The 22,083-nt window shown below is 41.6% G+C and overlaps 2 protein-coding genes across 4 annotated transcripts in view; both read right to left on the bottom strand.

The window, feature by feature from the left end:
- Nucleotides 1-290: 290 nt before the first annotated feature.
- Nucleotides 291-2,015, bottom strand: LOC311047719 (60 kDa heat shock protein, mitochondrial-like; the record flags this gene model as incomplete). Its single annotated transcript, XM_084060541.1, has 1 exon — nt 291-2,015. The coding sequence occupies one exon, from the start codon at nt 2,013-2,015 to the stop codon at nt 291-293; it is 1,725 nt and encodes a 574-aa protein (XP_083916667.1).
- Nucleotides 2,016-4,716: 2,701 nt separating this feature from the next.
- vps13c (vacuolar protein sorting 13 homolog C) overlaps nt 4,717-22,083 on the bottom strand; it is a 94,442-nt gene continuing 77,075 nt past the window's right edge. For 2 of the 3 annotated variants that reach the window (XM_084042340.1, XM_084042342.1), the window contains 19 exons: nt 21,614-21,849; nt 20,952-21,105; nt 20,056-20,196; nt 19,605-19,686; nt 18,893-18,962; nt 18,357-18,468; nt 17,637-17,750; nt 17,111-17,247; nt 16,726-16,807; nt 15,878-15,991; nt 15,572-15,647; nt 15,190-15,353; nt 14,650-14,695; nt 13,939-14,062; nt 10,079-10,193; nt 8,415-8,506; nt 6,579-6,702; nt 6,171-6,254; nt 4,717-5,607 (listed from right to left, as the gene is read on the bottom strand). In XM_084042340.1, coding sequence (XP_083898466.1) covers nt 5,506-5,607; nt 6,171-6,254; nt 6,579-6,702; nt 8,415-8,506; nt 10,079-10,193; nt 13,939-14,062; nt 14,650-14,695; nt 15,190-15,353; nt 15,572-15,647; nt 15,878-15,991; nt 16,726-16,807; nt 17,111-17,247; nt 17,637-17,750; nt 18,357-18,468; nt 18,893-18,962; nt 19,605-19,686; nt 20,056-20,196; nt 20,952-21,105; nt 21,614-21,849 — 2,169 coding nt within the window. In that variant the 3' untranslated portion in view covers nt 4,717-5,505. The remainder of the gene's footprint in view (nt 5,608-6,170; nt 6,255-6,578; nt 6,703-8,414; nt 8,507-10,078; nt 10,194-13,938; nt 14,063-14,649; nt 14,696-15,189; nt 15,354-15,571; nt 15,648-15,877; nt 15,992-16,725; nt 16,808-17,110; nt 17,248-17,636; nt 17,751-18,356; nt 18,469-18,892; nt 18,963-19,604; nt 19,687-20,055; nt 20,197-20,951; nt 21,106-21,613; nt 21,850-22,083) is intronic. The other variant, XM_084042341.1, reaches the window with a different exon arrangement.

Genomic DNA, 22,083 nt, shown 5'->3' with positions numbered 1-22,083 from the left:
GCTAGGTTCTTGGTTTACCTATGATCCTAGATTACTGAGACACTTCACTGTCAAGTGACATTGTCACTTGTACAGCTGAAGATAACTGAAGACATTCTGTTTGATAAGAAGAATTAATAAACTGTTGTACTTGATTTAATTTAAGCATGTAACTGATCTAAGCAATGTTCTTTGATAGCGCAGGTTTTGGTGGGGAGGTGGGCAGGCTCTCAGAGTGCCGAACTTGTCCCTCGGCCACCCCCAGCACCACTCTGCCTAATTAGTCAGTACAGTGCTTCAGGAGGCTCGGCTTAGAAACCCATGCCGCCCATTCCACCCATGCCCCCCATGTTGCCCATGCCACCTCCTGGCATGTCCTTCTCATTGGGGATCTCTGTGACCACGGCTTCGGCTGTGGACAGCAGGGAGGCGACTCCTGCCGCATCCATCAGTGCGGTCCTCACCACCTTGGTGGGATCAATGATGCCCTTTTCAACCATGTTGACGTACTCTCCCTTCATAGCATCATAGCCAATCTCAGCCTCTCCCTGCAGAATCCTCTCCACCACCAGTGAACCCTCCACACCTGCATTCTTCGCAATGGTCATGGCAGGGACACGCAGGACCCGCCTGATGATATCCACACCAATCCTCTGGTCAGAATTGGCTGGTACGATGCTGTCAAGGGCAGGGATGCAGCGGAGCAGCGCACAGCCGCCACCAGGCACTATGCCCTCCTCTACCGCTGCCTGCGTGGCATTCAGAGCGTCTGTCACGCGATCCTTCTTCTCATTCACCTCCACGTCACTTGTACCTCCAATCTTGAGCACGGCCACGCCGTCTGACAGCTTGGCCAGTCTCTCATTGAGCTTCTCCTTCTCATACTCGCTGGTGGTGCTTTCTAGCTGCTCGGCGATCTCTGCTGCCCGCTTCTCGATGTCTGCGTAGTTGCCTCCTCCCTTCAGCAGCATGGTGTCATCTTTGGTTACTTGCACCTCGCCTACCTTGCCAAAGTCATGAAGCTGGATGTCCTCTATAGCAAGGCCCAGTATCTCGTCACCAAACACAGTGCCCCCAGTGGCGATGGCCATGTCCTTCAGCTGGTTCTTCCTGTTGTCTCCAAAGCCTGGGGCCTTAACTGCCACCACCTGGAGCCCAATCTTCAGTCTGTTGAGAACCAGGGTGCTGAGGGCCTCTCCATCCACATCCTCGGCCACTATGACCAGGGGTTTGCGCTGCTGGTTGGCAATCTCCAAGGCAGGTACAATGCTCTGAATGCTGGAGATCTTCTTCTCGCTCAGCAGCAGGTATGCATCCTGGAACTCACACTTCTGACCTTTGGCTGTGTTGATGAAGTAGGGGGAGATGTAGCCACGGTCAAACTTAAGACCTTCGATGATCTCCAGCTCATCTTGAAGAGTCTTACCGTCCTTGACAGTGATCACTCCTTTGCGGCCCACTTTTTCCATGGCACGGGAGATAATGTTGCCGATCTCTACATCGCCGTTGGCTGAGATTGTGGCAACTTGTGCGATCTCCTCAGGGGTCGTGACTGGCTTGGACAGCCTCTTCAGCTCGCTGATCACAGTGTCCACGGCCATCATGACACCACGGCGGATCTCCACTGGGTTGGCTCCTTTGCTGATGCTGTTAAAGCCCTCCTTGGCAATGGCACGTGCCAGGACTGTGGCGGCAGTGGTGCCATCACCAGCCTCCTCATTAGTGTTGTTGGCCACGTCCTGCACCAGCTTGGCTCCGATGTTCTTGTACTTGTCCTTCAAGTCGATGGCCTTGGCCACTGTCACACCATCCTTGGTCACCTTGGGGCTACCCCAGGTCTGCTCAATAATGACTGTGCGACCCTTGGGCCCCATGGTGACAGCAACAGCGTCGGCTAGCAGATCCACTCCCTGCAGCATGAGGGCACGGGCATCGGCTCCAAACTTGACTTCCTTGGCGTAGCCTCGTGTGAGGTGGGGGGCCAGAGCCCGGCACACCGGCCTGACTTGCCCCATGACTGCTGGTAAGCGAAACATTTTGTGTGAACCAAGGGTGTCCCTTTACGCGTCGAGGGATTACTGTAATGCCTGCAATGTCAAGTGGAGAGTTGTATAGACCGATCTAACTGTCTAGCATTGCTTTTTTATTACGATTGCTCATGTCATCACGATTAGGTCACGATGAGTCATCCATCCCCAAAGTTACAGGTCGTGCCCTAATATGGAGTCCATGATGTCAGACTTCAGTCTCAGAGTACTTTGACTAGCAACATCCATACCCAAATATGGAGTCTTGCCCAAGTATGGAGGTGCCCAATTACGGAGTTCAATGGGTACAGGCAGGCACGGTTACGTTATGCCACATCACGCCACATAATCATCTCCTCTGTGCAAATCAACTTTAATCTACCGCTACACGAGGCAAATACATGTGAACTGGGCACTAAAACAAAGTTGGCTCTAGAGTCACTTAAAGGAAAGTGGGTACAGTAAATGGGCAGTTTTGGGCACGGAAAGTCTGAAGTCTGATTAATCTTAATTAGTAACTTTTTACGTTTTCATATATTTTTTCGTAAATGAATGCCCTACTTCGTCATACAGTGTCACACAAAAGTAGCAAATTTAAATCCTGAAAAGTAACAGTTTTGGACAGGAACGATACATGTATCTCTTCACTCACTCACACATTTGATTACTTGACCTGTTCTGTTTCCATCCTGTTTTGGTTTCCTTCCTCTTCTTCCTATCTCTATTCTTCCTGCCATATCCTGTATACCAGGCTATATCCTGTACATAAGAAGGAAAGAATATCATTCACTTCGGATGCAAAATGTCGACAAATCAGCAAATCCCCATATGCAGTACCCTGATGTCATCAATATGACATCACATTACTGACGTCATAGACTGTCCTGGACTCCATATATGGTCATGGTGTCCTCATCATGATGACAGGAGTAAACACTGCCTCCAAGTGTATAAATGGCCGTGTCACCCCTGCTTATTGCAGTCACACATGCAGTCAGAAGCTTTGTTTTAATGATGTTTACACAGAAAGTGGTTGCTGTTGGGGCCGCGGCGCTGGCAGCAGGAGCACTCGTGTTTGGCTACTCTTACATGCAGAAAAGAAGAAAAAGACAGGAGGTCCTAAAGGCCTGGGAGGAACTGAACCAGCCCATGAAGGAGGAAGAGAGGAGTTGGGAGGAGGAGGAGGAAGAGGAGGAGGAGGAGGAGAGGAAGGAAGGGATGGGGATGTTTACGCAGAAAGTGGTTGCTGTTGGGGTCGCGTTGGCAGCAGGAGCATTCGGGTGTTACTCTTATATGTAGTAAAGAAGAAAAGGACAGGAGGGAGGAACAGAACCAGCCCATGAAGGAGGAAGAGAGGAATTGGGAGGAGGAGGAGGAGGAAGAGGAGGAGGCGGCGTGTTTCATGTTTTTATTTTAATTTTATTTTGAACATTATTTCCCCTGTAACTTTCCACCCGGACATCACTTCCTGGACATGTGTCATGTAGTTCCATTCAGAGTGGCCCCTCCAGTTGATGTCAATAATCTTGTTAAAGCCCATGCTCCCCATGCAGGACACACCAAGACAGACAATTGTATCAATTCCTGTGCGACAAGAGAATTCTTAACCCGTACTGAAAAGTTCAGCTAGGTGAGGTACTGTACTTCTCAACCCATTTCTAACCTTATTTGTATACATCTTATTTTTCTTACTCTTTATTTTATTTTATTATCTTGTATATTGTTTTGCTGTTGTGAACATGTCACACCAACATTTGCTCATAATTGTGAGTGAATAATAAACCCCTCTTCATTCTTGATTCTTGGATATGACGTGGACTCAACCAGCCACTTAAACCCTACAGTATATACTTCATTGACCGGGGTCCCCCAGGGGTCTATCCTTGGCCTCCTCCTTTTTTCCCACTACACGCCAAATCTCTTTGCCAAACATAGCCGATCTACAAGCTCACAATGCGTAGCAGATCTATTTTAAAATGCACACTTATTATGACACTTACTATGACATGCCCAGAATAGGGGCATTAGGGTTCAAGTGGTTAATTATTTAACTGATGTGAGAACAGGACATTTTCGTATCAATTGGTGGCACAGAATTATCTTTTCAACAGCCATTGGTATGGATCTGATCTTCACAAAGGAAGGGGCTAAAACATTTGCCGGTGGAGATAAGCAACAGGCAGACAGGGCAGAAAGGGTCATCACAATGACCACATATACAATATGACAAGAGTTGAACGCCTACTCTAGATTAAATTCATGTTCCTGCCCCCAGAAAGCTACTGTACCCCTATTTATCACACTGTAGTACTGTGTTTGAATTAGTCAACGGTTGCACCAATGTTCAGTGATTTAGTTTCAGCATTTTAAAGTATGCTACAATAGAAATATAGCGTTCATGATTACAGTATAATAATGTATTCTAATCTTAGTATTCAATAAGAAGTTTTACGGTATTTAAACTACTTATACCAAACAAACATATTAAAGATGTTTCTGAACTGTAGAAATGATTCACGTGGAACAAAACAACGTAACATTTGGCTATGTTTAGTTTGATTTTGATTCAAAGGTTAAATTTCAATATGCAAAGGGATCTGTCATTATGAAATACACACATTCAACAGGTCACTGGCCTGACTCAGGCCTGGCTATAATAGTCTTAGAGTATATGAGCCAGGTGAGAAAAAATGACAATAATTCAAAAGAATAGCGTGTTGAAATTATAGTTTTATAGAAAATACTTCATGTTACATAACATAAGAAAGGTCATTCATTTGACAAACATGTACTGTAGCTGTACCTCTAAACTCAAAGACAGCAATGCTCCGACTCAAAGCATTATACTGAGAAATGTCAGAATTATAGACAAAGATATGCTGACAGGTCCTAATTTCCTGTCAGAATCACAAAGATATTTTATCTAAACATAAATATATATATCTGATGAAAATCAATTTAATAAAAAATAACTTCAATGAACATGAATAGACATCAATGGGCATAAACAGCAGATGGCAGCTTTCTGTTGATGCAAGCAGTTGAAGTCATTTTGTAAATATTTTGAATCTTTCTGGATGATTTTGTTCATATATTTCTATTACATCAGCATATATATATATAGTCAAGTCAGCTGTATTGTGTCTTATGTTCAAACATTGTGTCTTACTTAGACAAGAAGTATGTAGGGCTAGTGCAATACTGTTTCCAGAGTGGGAAGTCCATCAGCAACCCTGAACTGTCTGTCATGGCAGCAAGAGGGCAGTCATGCATATAGCAGTGGTTCTCAACCTTTTCTGGATCAGGCGCCGCTTTTCAAAGGTTTTAAAGAAAAAAATACCATGGCATTTTTTTAAACACACGAATATTTCTTTTTCAATATTAATTTCATGTTATCATTAAAATCTGTGTTTTGCCAATTGGGCCCACTTGCAATATCCTCACGGCCCACCAGTGGGCCCCCGGCCCACAGGTTGAGAACCACTGATGATGTGCAGTATCATGGCTTGTTGGTCAGTTTGAGGAAGCGCTGAGATTTCTGTCTGACCATCCTGTGCTGCTGCTGGGCCAAACGTGCCCGCTCTATGGCCTCCTGGAGGTTCTGGAGAGGAAATCAAAAGCGAGTCAGCAGAGCGAGTCAGCAGAGCACGCACGCACGCACACGCACGCATACAGAATACAGTATTAATTATGGCTATGGCAACAGGCGAGGCATTAAGTGTTATAGTGTATATTGACATGTTATGTGGTATAGAAACAGCACTCAGGTTTGCATGCAATGACACGCATGCACACGTATGCATCATATACATTACATCCACAATATCATGTACAGAGGCACTCTACAGGTATCTGAGTATTTGTCCAGTATTTGGACTGTATACTTGTACACATCGTCTCTGTCGGGTGGAAACCTCATATCTTCCAAGCGGTTACTTTTAAGGATTCAAATTCAAAAGTAGCAGATCTACAAGCTCAAAACGCATCGCTTCCCGCCACACACACTTGCAGATCTGCTGCTTTTGATGCGTTTGTACAACGCTGTAGTGTGATCAAGTAGGGAGTTAATTTGAGAAAAAACAAAAACTTTGAATATGGAGGTTTCTACCCGACAGCAACGACATGTAACTGTACTGTACTGTACTGTACTGTACTGTACCGTACCTGGGCTATGGTTTGGTCCCTCAGGTTAATAGTTCTCACAGGTTCCTGGCCATCTCTCTTCTGGATCTTTAGTACATTGTGTTCCTAAACAACACAACACCCAGACCGTTAATTGTACAGTATGAGACATAACGAACAGAAGTACAGTAGGAATATAGGACTCGCATACTTGAACCCTATATTCTTCAGTCCCCCCGGGGTCTATACTTTGTCACCTACTTTTTTCACCCTACACACCAATCCTCTTTTACTGAAAATAGCAGATCTACAAGCTCACAAGTGAGCTTCTAGATCTGCTAATTTCGCCTATTATGGCATCTCCAGAATAGGAGACGCTAGTGGTTAATTAAATGCTCTAAACCCAACATTACGAGTCCCATCTTCCTATTTATGTATGAGTTCTGTCACCTTGCAGTAAATCTTCAGCTCTGTTCCCACCACAGTCGGAGGCCTGTTGAAGTTCTCAAACAAAAACTCCCATTCTTTGTTGAAATGATTGACAAAGTCAATCTCCTTCACGCACATCACCCTCCTGTAGACGAAGAATTAACTTATTATAGCACCAGCGGTAGTAAAACAACAGATACTACAAACAAGCAGAAAAATGCTCATGTTGCACCAATATGTGGTGATGTGTGTGGTTTCAACATTTTGTAGGCTACACAAATACAAATTACAAACATACAGTATAGAGTTTAAATGTATAAATTATTCATACAGTATATGGAATAAGAAAAGACTGCATAAAATAACAATTGGCATTTAGCTTTAACGAAAGTTAAATCTACATATACTGTACAATTAAGCAACTTTCAATAGCAAACGTAAGTATTCAACAATATATATACTTAATAATAAACAAAACCAATTAATTAAGAAATATCACACTCAAGGCTGTGAGTGTGATTTGGTTTTAGGGCTGTGGGGTATAGAGACTACAGGCAGAATGCCTAAATCATCACAACCATGCTAATATTCAGTACAACGGCATGACTCAAGTGTGAAATGACAATATAACAACTAACATACAGTAGCTTGAAAACTACTGGATGTGTAGCTTCATCTTCAGTAGAGGATTTGGTGACCCCATTGGTTTTCCTTTTAGTGCCAACATTGGGCCATAAGCCCCAAATGTTCACTTGTACACAAGATATCTCAAAATCTAATAGCAAAAAGTACATGCTAAATGCAGTTCATGAGTTAATTCACGCTCCCTGAACCCATGAGTGACCCTATGACCTTAAACACACATTTGAACATCCTTTTGAGTTTTGACAGATGTAGAAATGTATGTTCATATACAATAAAAACATCAACCCTGTGACCAGGTGTAGAAATGTCAACTTTTCTTATAGGATATCTCATAATCTAATAGGCAGTTTTACCCCATGGTCTTTCCTCGAGAGCCTCTTTAACTCATTCACTGCCAGAATTATTTCTGGCCCGTTTGAACACCGCCAAGATTTTTCATTGAAAATAAAAAAGTACTCAGGAGCCGAGATACAGAATTTTTAAGTTTTAAGTTAACAAGGAAGTGGATGGGAGTCTATATCTTCGAAAAATTATATCTCCTTGGTATTTGGGTAAAAAAAAAAACAACAAAAAAAAAATATATATATATATATATATATATTGTCGTTTTAGTCGTTCTTGGCAGGCATGGCTTATGGACAAAGTCGTTTTAGTCGTTCTAGGCAGGGAATGAGTTAAAGGTAGGGTAAGTGATTTTGATCTTTGGTTAAAATAAGTGTTAAATAGCTCTATATTCTGATAGTACTCATTGCTATAGAGTGTTTGTTCAGTAAAATGAGTCTCCTTGTCTCTCCAGCTCTTTATAAAACAGAAAATGCATTTTCGTTTCAGTTTCATTTCCAATTTTATCCAATCAGGATAGAGACCTCAATCAGGATATAGATTAAACAAGTGAAATTGGAAGTGATGACACTAAGAAATGAGCAGGCAAAATTGGAACTGGAACACTATAAAAATGAAGCTTAAAAATGGGTACTTTCTCCTGATTGGCTGAGATTTTGACACCTACCGGAAAATGTATTTTCTGTTTATTAAAGAGCTGGAGAGACGGGGAGACTCCTGTTACTGAACAAACACTCTATAGCAATGATTACTATCAGAATATAGTGCTTTAACCTTTTAACAAAATACTTTTTGTTTTAACCAAAAAATATCACTTACCCTACCTTTAAGTGATAAAATACAGTATATGGCCCAGGTAGCATACAGTACCTGTTAGTGACAATGATGTTGGTCTTCTTGTGTCCAGGATATACACAGTGGTCCCTGAACACCTCCCCCTCCAGCTGCCTGATCGCTGACCTCTAAAACAAAGACACATCAGCCTCTCTCATCAACACATGTTGACGTACAGTATGTGTGTGTATATACATTTTAAGAATATAACAGATGCTTGAGGTGATTTCCATGCAACACATATCTATGTACTGTATGTTGATTGAGGATTTTTTACAACTGACATGAGAAAAAAATTGGAATAAGAAAATGTTGAATAAGTCGTGTATTTTTTATTAAACAATGGTTGTCAACACACAATACAAACATCACGTGTTGAAGGACATTGAAATGCTATTAGGGCCATTAGATACATACATACTATACATTAATGATCTTTAAGGCAATCAATAGTTGAGATTAAATCCATCCCCCGGGGGATATTTGGTCTTCCGTTCGGTACAGTACATTATTTCACAAATACAATAGCATTTCCTGGGTAGAGATATATACTATAAGTGCTTGAAAATATACATTTCAAAGTATTGTCAGTCATGCTGTGGTAAGTGACACTTTTGCATAATTGTTACATCAATTTGAAAAACCTGGTACCATGAATGGAATATATACTTACAGGAACAGTGGTTACCGATATATACAGGTATGACATTAACTGCTTAAAAGCTAATGCTACAAAGCTTTTACAAAAATAGTGCTAACTTCTACAGGGGTACCACATACATTATTACAATGTCTGTCGATAGATTATAAATGGTTGTCATGCTAGTTTTCAATAAAAAGAAGAAAAGAAGCTTAATCTGGCAAAAAGTAATACAACTTATTAATTATTGTATAGGAAGTTATTTGCTTTGCCATGCAAAACGAGGCTTAAGGAAAAGAAACAGAATTGACAAGTACATTAAAAAGAAAAGTATGCCGGATTTTACACACAGGCGTCTATATTTATAAAGATTAGATTAGATATCACTTTCATTCAGGAGTTTGACAATCAATCAATCAATCAATCAATCAATCAATCAATCAATCAATGGATCAATGGATCAATCAATCTCGTCATCAGGCTGCATAAAAAGAGAAGGAAAGATAGAGAAGAAAACAGCAATTAGAAGCTGAAAACAAGGTGTCTGCACAAAGCCGAAACAGGTTTGCTGATCATTTAAGAAATAAACGGAATCCAGCCTTCAACTTCAAGATAAAAGGAACATTGAATGTTGCAATAGATGCAAAAATAAATAAATCTGACCAAAAATAAATAACAGAATGAAAGAAGAAAGGTTTGCTAACAACTTTAGACTTCATTAAACAACTTGAACCCTACAATCCCTGTTCTGGGGGGAACACTGGCTGAAAATAGCTAATCTACAAGCTCACAACGCGCAACGTGAGCCTATTTTCGGCGAAGAGATCTGGTGTAGAGGGAAAAAAGAGCGTACCAAGCACAGAGCCAACCTCAGTCAACTAATTGCGGGTATTAGTTTACTGAGTATACAGCGTAAGTTGTTAAGTACTGTCTTAATGGGGCTTACACAGTATAGTATGTATGGCAGATGTAACTGGGGTTTATACAGTATAAAATGGTTCTGCTGTATGTTGTGGTACCATAGGAGGAACTAAGTAGAAAAAAAGGGAGATTGTCCCACCTGAAAGAGGTCGTAACCTTGGGACTCTGTGTGGTTGTAAGGTCTGATGATGCCATCCTCTCTGATGAGTCGCACAGGTCTCAGTCTAGTCACCTCCTCCGTCGACTCAGCAGCCCTGACCACCACAGCACATGAACACACACACACACACACACACACACACACACACACACACACGCACACGCACACACGCACACACACAAAAGAGCAGAGTTAGCTTACTGAAAACAGATACACGTCAATCAGTGACACGGGGAAAGCTGCTGAGTCTCAGCATAATCACTGATGTCTGACAAAAAACAACAGACAACAAAATGTAAGATTTACATTTTCAGGAATAAAGAACATGATGCTCATTGAAGCCTGTGTATTTAATGATAATTTTGAATTAATCCACACTTACTTATGGCCATCTGCTGTTCTTAATTACATAATAGGTTTATTAACAGTTTTCAAGGCCCCAGAGGCCATGAAACACAATGACAAACTATTTGCACTTGCATTTGTTTTTTCTTCCTGCAGCAGCAATGATATCCCTATGCTCCAAGACAGACCATAGACCATAAGAATTCACATGTTGTGAATTCAAAGGGATCACGTATCAAGTACTTTTGGGAGCAACTTTAAAAAGCAACTGAACACACAAGCCACAATTTAGACCTGGACTCACAAGTTAAACAGCCACTACACAGACTTCTTATGCAAAATGATGCTTGCTGTTAAGTGATGGTGCTCTAGCATCCAGTGCATGGCAGCTGAATTCCCCATTCTGAACAGAACAATGCCAGCCCAAAAATAATGAAACAAAAGTTTCTGCCATTACCAAATCCAAAACAGGGAGGGAGGGGTTTTGAGTTGCATTACAATGTGCTGAGTTGCAATATCTCACCTTATATTACCTCTACAGTGAAAGCATGAAACAGTAAGTTTGTCAGGTTACGCAGAATGGACTGGGTATTTTCAGTGCATTAATGTATGAATGAGTGTTACTGTGTATGAAACATGGCTCTTCAGTGCGTTTGGAGGTCAGTGGAGCTAATGCTTTTCAAAAACTCACCAAGGGGCAGTTTGGCAGTTGGTTTGGGGGCAGTGGATTGGTGAGGTGAGATGTGGGGATGGAAAGCAAGAGAATGGTGGAGTGGTATGTAAGTTACAGTACCTAATCTGCGTAGCTGCATTTTAAGCCTTTGCGGACCTGACAGTAATTAAGTAATTAGTAATTGTATTATTAATGTAATGGTGTTGCCAGGGTAGACATAAGCAGCTTGTACTCTACTCTATAGTAGAGGATTGTCCACTCTATATGGCTTGTTCGCTGGTCCCAAATTTTCAAGTGCTGCTATAATACAAAACCAAACCACTGATGTCGTGATTTGCTGAGAGGGCACGCAACACGTAACATTTTTAAATGGATCTAAATGTATTTAAAGACATACAGTAGCAGACTTTGCAGACTGTTACCAACAATTGATTTCTATCTAACATTAATTTAAAATGTTATGTTGTATGGTCTGTACGTACATTCCAACTCACACATGCAACCTTAACTGAGAGCAGGTCGCAGCATACATATTTATACTTAATTTCTTCTTAATCAATTTGAGTCTTTATTCAAATGCTACCTTGTTCCTTTTTTATTGTACTGTAAAGCAAATTGTACTGCATTGCAATGTATGAAATGTATTGAACCTTTGACTGACTGGACGATAGTACATTTCTGTTGTAGTTGGTCTGTCTGCTGTAGCAGTGTTTTTGACAACCTCTACAGAGTCCTATTCCACTCTAAAAACCTGCTACGATGGTAAAACGGTTAAAGTGGCAGGTGATCTTTCGGTTGAATTGGTGAGTGTGTGAGCAAGTGGACAAAATTGTTTTGTGCTCAGCTGAAACTTTTCAGCTTGGTCAAATGGTCGTGGTTGACAGTAGAAGCACGCCAAACGTCTTGTGTTCATGGCAGTGCCGTGCGCTCTTTCAGTCAGTCAGCCAGTCCCAGAGGAGAGAACAGATGCATGGCGAGGGGAGCTTTGTTAGATTTGGGTTTTTTCTGATTAACGATTAGCTTTTAACATGGCTGTAGTGTTGCTAATTAAAATGTATTTGGAATTAAATATAATCTTCTCATAACAGCTGCACTAAAAAAAGAATGTGCACTTTCAAAACATTTCCGAATATAATTTAGGACAATACACATTATGTAGATTCAATATCATAGTATGATAATATAACATGTCTTGTCAATATATGCCATTATTATTAACATATATTGGAAATCTATAAATGTAAACCAATCAAAAGCAAACATATTGGTGAGTTGAAAATGCTATATCCCTTTTTTTTTTTAAAGAATATGCAGGGCTTATCCAATTAATTGTACAGTAGACAGAAGCTCTGTTCTTTCCTTAGGGTGTAGGCCAGTTTAATCTCACAATGCTGCAGCAAGGGACAAGGGCGTACAGGGAGACAAGGTACATGTAGTAAAGTAAGTAGCATAGTTAAAATGATGGATGGGTGAGTTTGGAGAATTAATACAATCTTGTTTTTCCCAGTCCCAGTTATACATGTGCATCATACAGTATGGTAAGTAAGGAGGGAACAATGGATGGTTTCACTCTCAACACAATGCACATAGACTTACCTGTTTCTGGGCTACCTGCAAGGAAAACACATGCCAGCATAGCCTAGCAGACACTAGCAAAACCATGATCAGACAGCTTCCGAAGTTTAATTCAAAGCAGCTCTCCTCAGTTTTACCAATTTAATCCCTCAAGTGAGAGATGCTGTATGCAGAGTGCATATCAAAATCTAGACACCTTCTCACCTTTTCTAGTTGTCATTGCCTTCAGGCCTAAAATGAGAATAGAATGAATACAACTTTTAGGGGGCCCAAGCACCAAAGAGGCTACTGTACACAGTAGACGTGTCCCCTTTTGCTGGGTTAATTTTCTTAAGACAAAAATGTAATACATGAGTATACATTCAGTTCAGTTGCATTCAGCTGTAGCCAGTCAAAGAATAAAGATACAAAATAAAGATATAAAAGGAGTAGAATTATTGTTAGGTAAAGATAAGCAACAGTAATGATCTGAAATGAATACATTATCACTCAAATACCACCATCACTGTATAGAATGCTAGAATAAACCCTATTAGTATGTTGAAATATGTTTCAATTTAAATTACTGGGGGAAGTCGACCTTGTTGCTCATTAAACTACTTACACCTAATGACTGAGGAGTGCTGTTTTAATGTGCTCAAATACTCACAACTAAACAAACAAATCAACAATCCCAGGTATTAACTTATAAGACAAAAAGTATGAAAACAAAATGGAAACATTAGTCAACTCAGCGCACAAGAGTAAAAACACAAAGAGATAGAAAATGGTTATGGCCAGCACACAGAGACACATTAAACACACAACACATTAAGCATAATGTTAAACAGTATACAGTATGTTGTCACTGTCAGGTGAAAACCTTGTCCAAAACCACCTTTTTATTATTATAAAAAAAAGTTAAATAGTGAAAATAGCTGATCTACAAGCTCACAACACGTCACACTCGCATCGTGACCCATTGTGAGCTTGTAGATCTGCTATTTTCATACTTTTCTGTGACACTTTTGTATGATGACATATATATTCATTTACGAAAAAACAAACATTTGTGAGGTTTCCGCCCGACAGCAACGATATACAGTAAAAAAATAATACATTTACTGAGGTAAACAATAGATTCACACAAAACACTGTGCCAAGTATTTCTATATAACCACAGTGCCAAAATCAAAATGACATACATATGTACCGAAATAAAGAAAGCCTGTCAAAAGCACTACAAATTGAATATCCAGCCTCCTACCTCTGAATGCCCTGGAAGGTGCTTGAGGCCATGTCGACGATACCCCCTGTCGGCCGGGCTACTACACCCACCAAACCCTTCCCTATGCCTTTGAAGAAGCCTGCGGCACCCTCCTTCTTCGCACCTGGAGCAAAACACATTGGGTGATTAGACCAGTGGTTCTCAGACTTAAAAACCTCAAGGACCCCCCTTAACTCTGACAGTATACAAATGGACCCTAACAGGTCCATTTGGTTCCATTTGTATACTGTCAGAGTTACAGACTTGTAAAGGTCCATTTAGAATCCCCTCAAAGAACCCTGAGGGTCCCTGGGCCCCACTTTGAGAACCACTGGATTAGACATTACTCTAACAATTTGTTTCATAGATTTGAAATACTAGTCAGCAGCCTTAATTCATGTACAAGCTAAGAAAATATTAAGTAGAATTACAATATCTCACAAATGCAATGGTGCTCAAAATAGTGGGCACCCTATCACAGCTGTACCTAAAGTCAAATAAAGTTAAAATCTTTACTTGCATAATTTCTAACTATACCTGATGTAAAATGTATGACATACTGTATCTAGTTTACTTAAGAATGGGTCCATTTCACATCTGAGGTAGCCAACACTGTCTTTAACGCTCAAAAAGCATTAACCAGATAAGATGAGGGAGTGTGTGTGTGTGTGTGTGTGTGTGTGTGTGTGTGTGTGTGTGGGTGAAACATACCCTCCATAGGTTTGGTGACGATACCTGTCACCCCTCCAACGAAACCCTGGGGAGAGACAAGGTGACTGTCAGAGTGACGTGGAAACTCTAAAGGCTTGATTTATACTTGGTCATCACAATGCATTGTGACCTCGTAGATAGGTAACAACCACTAGGAATTGCTACCAGGTAAACAATGCTAAAATACCGTAATTATTGTTTGCTGGTAGGAATTGTCAGGGTTAGGATAAATTGACCTAAAAGCAATACATAAAAAACAACATAATTCTGTCGCATAAAGAACTACTTCAAACCTTGCGGAGGTGTGTATAACGGCTTAAAGGTAAACACTACCTACAGTAGGGAGAACAAATTATAATAAATAATGGGCGAGATCGCCGTTAATTAGAACTGTTTAAACTTGTTAACTGCCCTGTGTGTGAATGTCCACTACATATTGGGTGTATGAAGAAGTCACAGAAAGACCCAAGGGAGGTTAAGAAAACAAACTAGCAAGAAGAATAACCAGCAGTCACAAACAATGACTTGAGCTTCTTTTACCTTGAGTAAGCCCTTCCCTCCCTTGGCCAGGCTCTCTCCTAAGTCCTTGGGTGGCCGGTTCATCTCCTCACGTCGTTTCTGCTGGTACTCCTTATCCATAGTGATGGCTGCCAGGCCTTTCCCCACTGACCCTGTGATCCTGGACACCACGCCTGCAGCACCACCTAGGGGACGCAAAATAATATTGCATCAGTTGTGTACAGATAAGAGCATTGTTAAATGGCCAATTTATATATATTATGTCAACAATGGTTCTTTTCCTTTGTAAATGAAAATATTTCTTTCTTGTTTCACTCTTTTACTGAACATCTTATGTGTGCAACTCGTCACATCGTTAGCTTTGAAAACAAAGTCATGGGACAGAGCATAAATTAGGCTTTACCAACTGTGTGACCAAGTAGACTGCGCACTCCGATCGCAAAACCCTCCGCAAACTCCTCTGGTCCCTGCACAGCACCCTGGGAAACACACACAAATAACAAGCTTCAGGATCAGAGCTGAATGAACAACTTGACCATCTGAGTTGCACAACAACCAAGTGCCAAATGAAAGTCCTGCTCACTCATTGCAAGTCATTCTGAATCTCTGCTGAGTGGTTCAAGTCTGTGTGTGTGTGTGTGTGTGTGTGTGTGTGTGTGTGTGTGTGTGTGTGTGTGTGTGTGTGTGTGTGTGTGTGTACATGTTCTACCTGGAAAGGCTCGTAGAAGAAGGCCTCTACTCCCTCTGACAGGCCTCGGATCAGTCCAAATGGATTTCCCAGCACATCAAGGCCCAGTACCAGCACATACATCTGCTTCAGGAACTACAGGAAGGTGGGTAGGGCATAATAGCATATAGTAGCTCAGTGACAGTGATTCTGAAACTTTTACATTCCAAGGAGCCCCAGTTTTAAATGCATTAGGTCACAAACCCCCATTTGATACAAGCTTTTTGATACAATCTTCATTGTAAAGTCTTCAGTGTTAACACTCTGACCGCCGGGCCCGTAGCCTACGGGCCGATAAATCCAACCGTAAAGCACCGATCCCGTAGCCTACAGGCTGTGGTGCTTTTTCCTTAAAAAAAAAAAAAAAAAAAAACTTTTTCAATTTTCGATACGGCACATTTCATTGTAACACCACCGGAAACAGAATTATTCGGGATCCGGTTTTGCCGATCCCGTCGGCCCATGTTCTAATGACGAAACTGAAACTCCATTTTCTCCCTGTAGTTTTTTTGTCCTCGGTGATCACCGTTCTAACTACAACATGGAGGCACCGTTTGACACGTAGTTTTCACTGGTCGAACGAGGCAGATCTGCGCGATTTTTACAAACAGTGCACAGCTAAATCTAAGGATTTTAACAAGGTCTATGGCGACGTGAAAAAAAAAACAACAACAATAAAACGTTGGCACTGGTGAGTACATTATGAGATTAACCTCTGGCGGACAATGTGTTAATGTAACATGCACACATGGAACCATTTGTTTATGTTACACTCTGAGTTCTTGCCCTAATAATGTCCATTGTCATCATCATCAGGATCAGGTCAGTACCTGCTCAGAGTAATGTCGGATCACAGCCCACATGAGCTTGTCTCTCTTGTAGAATTGGTATTCCACCTGAAAGCATGCTAATCTGAAAATGGAGAGAGAGGAGAGGATGTTAATATTAATGTTTTGAAAATGTTTCTTTTAAGCAATTGGAACATTTCTGTATATTTCATCTACTTTTAATGTACTATGTTGATTGAACACTGTATGCCATGCCTTCCCATTTGGGCCAATATTGTACATTTTTCTAAGACTATCTTGATGGAGAAGAACGTCGAACTGCTTAATTATCTTGTTAGTTTTTTAAGTAAAACGTATTTCTGAAACTCGTCACTATTATACTGTATACAGTAGCGACTGTATTCATGTGTGAATGCAGATGTCTTACTTGAAGATGAGGTCGTCCACGTCGGTCAGCGTAGCTCCAATGCTCTTCAGCAGCAGGTTGAGTGACTCGATGGCCACCATCTCCTCCTGGCTGGAGTCGTCTCCGCCCCCCGAACCCAGAGACAGGCTCAGGTGGAGCTGGAAAAAGACAAGAAGGATATTCATCTTTTTGAACTTTACCTTTATTTTAACCTGCAAGAAGATAATTGCTGACAGTATAACGTCTGACAAGAGATCTAGCAGATATACTGTATAATCTTGCTGAGGTTCAATTAACTTGAATTTCATTATGGGAAAATGGACTTCTTATGCTGAAGACAAACAGCGCTTCATTAACCAACATACAATATCAGACAGCTGTCCCTTTCTAGTCTTCTTCATTCATCAGAGGGAGTTTTCCATTTTGCATGACAAAAGAGCACGATGCTCTGCCTCCTGAATGAATAGACGAGTGTGAAGGTGTGTGTGTGTGTGTGTGTGTGTGTGTGTGTGTGTGTGTGTGTGTGTGTGCGCGCGTGCACATTTACTTTAATAGGTGATATGTGGAAGTGTTCAAAGAAGCTGAGTCCTGAAGCATCAGTCAGCGATGCTTCCATCAACTCTGCTTGTAGCATCTCCAGATCTCTCTGTATCAGCTTAGTCTGTCGGACACACACACACACACACACACACACACACACACACACACACACACACACACACACACACACACACACACACACACACACACACACACACACACACACACACACACACACACACACACACACACACACACACACACACACACACACACACAAACACACACACGGCATTTAGCAGATGCTCTTAATCCAGATGCATAGAAATAGTAATCTAGTAATCAAGAAAAATCAATAATCTGTACATTGAAACTATACAAACTATAGGATGCCAAGTCTAAAAATGACCTGGCATCTGTCTACATAACATGCAATCTAAGTTCCATTTTAGCCTTTTTGGGCAAGTGCTACAGCAAGTGCGCACACACACACACACACACACACACACACACACACACACACACACACACACACACACACACACACACACACACACATTTATGAGATAGGATGAAAGGGTCTCAGAATTGTAATCTCCATAATGCATTTTGAGATTAGGCTTCAATTAATTTCTGTTTATCAAGTACAGTGTTTGCGGCAAAGAGTTATCATCATTAGTATGATGCTCCACTTGTCAGACAGTGTGTGTGAAATGTGAGGTTTCACCTTCTGTTTGTGTGCCTGTGGATCAGCAGCTGGGGTGAATACAGCTAGGACAGCTCCTAAAAATCCCTGGTCAATCTTCACAGCCATTTCCTGCACCAGGGCCATGAAGTACCTGTGTGGACGGACGTGCGCACGCGCACGCGCACACACACACACACACACACACACACACACACACACACACACACACACACACACACACACACACACACACACACACACACACACACACACACACACACACACACACACACACACACACACACACACACAATAATACCATTAAGAGTATAACAGATATAAATGGCAACTGTTATAATGTAATAACCTGATCATTGATTTGGAAAATTCTGCAAGTACTACAGTATAGGAAATGTTGACTTTTTGCTTGTGACATAACATCATTGTCGATAGGTCTGTGTTGCATAGTTCTTTATAGCAAGAACTTAGTGATTTAACGACGATACATTTCCTCAAATTAAAACACAGGAAAATACGCTGGAACATGTGATTATTTAGAAAAAGGTTTTGCTCACTTGAACTGCATGACCTGGCTGTGCTCATTGAACCTGGTGATGATGGAGACATCGATGAAGGGCTTGGGCTCTGTCAACCAATCAATACAAAGAGTTTAATTTGATCTCCACTGCACAAGAATTAATCAAAAATATTGCTTGCAATGGCAGGCAGCCAGAGGGCCAAGCACCAAGGGAGAAACTGCTATGTAGACTAGAGGATGCATTTAATTTGAATGCAGCAAATACAGTAACACACACTTAACCACTTTAAGGCATCCCTAGAAAAAAATGCAGATTGCCAAGCTCACAGCACATTGCGTGATCTTGTATATCGGCTGTTTATTCAATTCTTCGAAGAGAGGTATAGGTTTTAAGTGGTTAAAGTCTGATCTGAAACAACGGGCCAACTTGAACACAATTCCTATAATCGACTCAGATTTTTCAAACTGCAAAATGCCCCAGAGGGACTGAACGTGACACATTCTAAACTCTAGAATTTGTCTGACCACGCAAAAAGGTGATCCGATTCCATTTTAACCATGGTGCCTCCAGAAGGCTGCTTCCCTGAAGCACAAAGATCAAAATGTACCTCCAATTACACTACGCCTACATTACCTGACATCACTCCTCCTCCTCTCCACAAACAAAACAATAATACCAGCTCTCTTGCTAGCAGCAAAAGTCATTGTTGTACCGCAAGCCTAGCTCGCCTGGGTGGGTCTATTTATACCTGAGTCTATGGCAATAGACATTGGTGGAGGCACAGGATGGAATACAATGGGAAATATGGCACCAGGGAGCTGGTTATCAACCTAGAGGAGACACATACCAAGTTGTTACATCACAGGAATATAAAGTCTAATCTTTGCTTGCCAAAAATAATAGATCTACAAGCTAACACCGCGTATGTGACGCGTTGTTAGCTTGTAGATCTTTTAGCTTGTAGATCCCTCGCACGGTGGCGTATTAACCAAGTGTGCAGTATATGTAGTGTGTGTGTCTTTTGAATGAGAGTGAGAGAGTCTATGTATGCAAGCAAGCCGAATCAGTACTATATCATCTTTGAATTAATTTCTATAATATGTAGAGTGTGTGTGTGTGTGTGTGTGTGTGTGTGTGTGTGTGTGTGTGTGTGTGTGTGTGTACGTGTGTGCGTGCGTGGAGTGCGTGGCGTGCGTTACCTGTAGCCAGTACAGCTGTGCTCGGAGGCTTCTCTGATGAGGTGATTGTTTGAATTCCACCTGAATTCCGGACAGGAAGTTCCTCCTCACAGGACAAGAATGGGGTTGCCTCATCACCATGGGGGCCTTCCCAAAGTTCACCTGCCACGCAAGAACACATCAGCCTATTCACATTGAATTGACATACGTGCTGTGCCATTTGGAATTGAATGTCACCAAAACATATTGTTCTCTATTTTAAGTGTGGTAAACTGGTGGTCTCAAGGCCGAATTTGTCGGGCAGTAAATTAGGAGCATAAATTTGGCTTCAGTTTATATACAGTGTAGTGTTTTCCACAAATTATGTAATCAGTGGTGAGATTTGGGGCAGCCATAGCTGAATGGGCAGAGAGCCCACCTGTGAAGCGGAAGTACCCAAGTTCGATTCCCAGCCCCGGCAATGTGTTGGTGTCCCTGAGCAAGACACCCCCTACGCTCCTTTGTGGGCAACAATCATCTAGGTGAAGCTGAAAACTACCACAAAAAAGTGGAGAGTCATTGCTGCCTGAGGAAGAGTCACTATATTCGAAACGCATTGCTGAGTAGTCTGTAAGGCTTTGAGCCAATCGTTTGTTCATTTACCAAAACAAAAAGTTGTAAAATAGCTGTTTGAAGGTATTAACACTATTTGTTTTTGTTTTACAGTGGTCCTCCTCTATTGTTTTTGCATTGAAGCTCAAAACTTAAATTCCCCCATGGGATCAAATAGGTCTAATTATTATTATAATTTGTTAAGTGATATTTATACACTAGCATCTAATATGTAGAGTGATATGTATAGTCTGGTTAGTATAAAGGGATATATTCATTATAGTCTAGTTAGTCCGTCAGTCACTGGTGGTGGGGTTTTCTCTGACCTCTATGTTAGCATCCCTTGTTGGCAGCTTGACCCAGTCCGGCTGGCTCTGCTCTGACAGGTGGGTTTGATAGGCTTTCTCCAGCTGGAGGATGTTCTTCTGGTTGAAAGGCTTCCAGCGGTTCTTTGGCCTCATCTCCCACACTACACCCGAACTAAGCACACACCATATGGAAGAGAACGTGTCTGACTACATGCATGATGATGTACAGTTACAGTATGTGTGTCTGTATGTGTTGTACTTATACTGAATCTGTATGAAGGGTACATGGAACACATCGATCACATCCTGCATCCCCTTTGGGCCAAAGGCAGACTTTATATTAACCACTTAAACCGTATATACTTAGTTGGCCAGGGTCCCCCAGGGCTCTTTACTTCCACTCTTGTTTTCCGTCTGCACGATATCTCTTTGCCCCAAAATAGTGACAATAGGGTTCAAGTGGTTAAGTGGAATATTGTTATGGTACATTAACACATTCACTGCCAGGGGTATTGACTAAACAGGCTGTAGCTTCTGCCAGCATTTTTAAGCATTCTGACTAATCTTTCAAGAACCGCAGAATATTCATCTCCAGTATGATCGATCCCCTGATGGTTGAAGTGGGAGTAAAGACATATTATTTCTTTACCCCCATGTCCTTTAGTTAGTTAGTTTTTAACCTGGTGATGCCGATGTATGCAATCTCCTGCCGACTGGTGTTGTTGATGAGCGACAGTCCGAGGGAGTGCAGTGACACGTTCACTTCCTGTTGGAACTGTTCCATTTCCTCGGCCTGGCGAGCCTTGGTCACCACGCCTACGTCCTCGGTGAACAGCAGCACCCGCTGGCGTCCGTCCAGGAAAGACACCCAGTGGATCTGGGACAGGCCGTCATACGCAAACTGACCACACTCGTCCTACATGGAACAGAGGACAGGGAATGGTACGACACATTATTCATCATTTGTTTCCTTCTATTTACAGTTTATTAACCTAAGCCATGTATTACTCAGGGTAATTATGCTATTAGTATATGAGTAAAAATCGCCATTATTAGTAACTTTGGAACCGTTACAGTGACAATGGTGGATTTTAGCAATTATAGCAGTCACTGCAGTCACAAGCGGACACACGTTACATGTACGTACATT

The sequence above is a fragment of the Gymnoscopelus microlampas genome (assembly GCF_963454915.1).
Source record: "Gymnoscopelus microlampas genome assembly, chromosome: 1".
Taxonomy (NCBI): domain Eukaryota; kingdom Metazoa; phylum Chordata; class Actinopteri; order Myctophiformes; family Myctophidae; genus Gymnoscopelus; species Gymnoscopelus microlampas.
The sequence above is the reverse complement of the archived record's forward strand: the minus strand, read 5'-3'. Positions and strand labels throughout refer to the sequence as shown.